This window comes from Haliaeetus leucocephalus, unplaced genomic scaffold (assembly GCF_000737465.1).
Source record: "Haliaeetus leucocephalus isolate CR32 unplaced genomic scaffold, Haliaeetus_leucocephalus-4.0 Scaffold670, whole genome shotgun sequence".
Taxonomy (NCBI): Eukaryota; Metazoa; Chordata; class Aves; order Accipitriformes; family Accipitridae; genus Haliaeetus; species Haliaeetus leucocephalus.
The window spans coordinates 1-1,118 of NW_010973106.1; the positions used below are offsets into that span (position 1 = coordinate 1).

The 1,118-nt window shown below is 73.3% G+C and overlaps 1 protein-coding gene across 1 annotated transcript; it reads right to left on the reverse strand.

Moving 5' to 3' along the window:
- Positions 1-9: 9 nt before the first annotated feature.
- On the reverse strand, positions 10-1,081 carry SP5 (Sp5 transcription factor; the record flags this gene model as incomplete). The annotated part of the gene is made up of 1 exon (XM_010579726.1): positions 10-1,081. A coding segment is annotated over one exon (1,053 nt), but the record flags the coding sequence as incomplete, so codon positions are not given.
- Positions 1,082-1,118: the final 37 nt, after the last annotated feature.

The following is a 1,118-nucleotide window of genomic DNA, read 5'->3' on the forward strand; positions in this document are numbered from 1 at the left end:
GGGCCGGTCCCGCCCCGCCGGCCGGCGGTCACAGGTCGCGGCCGTCCTCCCGCTTGACGCCGTCCGCCGCCGCCTTCAGCTTCTTGTTCTGGTGGGTCTTGACGTGCTTGGCCAGGTGGTCGCTGCGCATGAAGCGCTTCCCGCACTCGGGGCAGACGAAGCGCTTCTCGCCCGTGTGAGTCCGCAGGTGCCGCTGCAGCTCGTCGGAGCGGGTGAAGCTCTTCCCGCAGAAGAGCCAGTTGCAGACGAAGGGCCGCTCGCCCGTGTGCCAGCGCAGGTGCGCCTTCAGGTGCGAGGTCTTGCCGTACACCTTGCCGCAGCCGGGGATGTGGCAGATGTGCTGCTTCTTCTTGCCCGGCTCCGCCTCGGGGGCGCTGCCCGCGGCCGACTGGCAGTTGGGGCAGCGGCAGCGGCGGCACCTCCTGGCCGTGGCCGCCAGGGGAGACTTGGTCTGCAGCAGGGCGGCGATCTGCGTCTGGTACTGGGCGAAGTCCGAGTGGCCCAGCACCAGGCTCCGCGGCAGCGCCGCGGCCGCGGGGAAGCGGTGGCCGCAGCCGCCCGGGGCGCCGGCCTGCTGGATGCTCCACCAGGGGATGTCCTCGGGCGGCGGGTTGGGCGAGAGCTGCCGGCAGGGCTGCGCGGGCGGCAGCAGGTTGGAGTAGCCGGGCGGCAGGGCGGCCTGGGCGGCGTAGGGGACGTAGGCGGGGGGGCAGCTGGACGGCAGGGCGGCCATGGAGGAGGGCAGCATCTTGACGGGGGAAAACTCGTAGGGGTAGGAGGGGTCCGCCGGGGGGGTGAGGGGCAGTTCGTGCGACCCGCCGAAGGAGGGCTGCAGGTGGTTCTTCTGCGGGGTCAGCCCCAGGCTGGGGTGCGGCGGCGGCAGCCCGCCCGGGGAGTGCGCCGGCATCTCGCCGCTCCACGGGTGGAAGATCCTGGAGGGGGATCCCAGCGTCGGGTCGTAGGAGACCTGCAGGAAATCCGAGGGCGCTGCGCCCGGCTGCCCGATCCGGCTACAGGTGGCGGCCAGAAGAGCCAGGGGCGAGTGCTTGGCCAAGTCTGGGGAGGCGCTGGGGGTGCGGTCCTGCGCGGGAGCGGGAGGGAGGGAGGGAGGGAGGGAG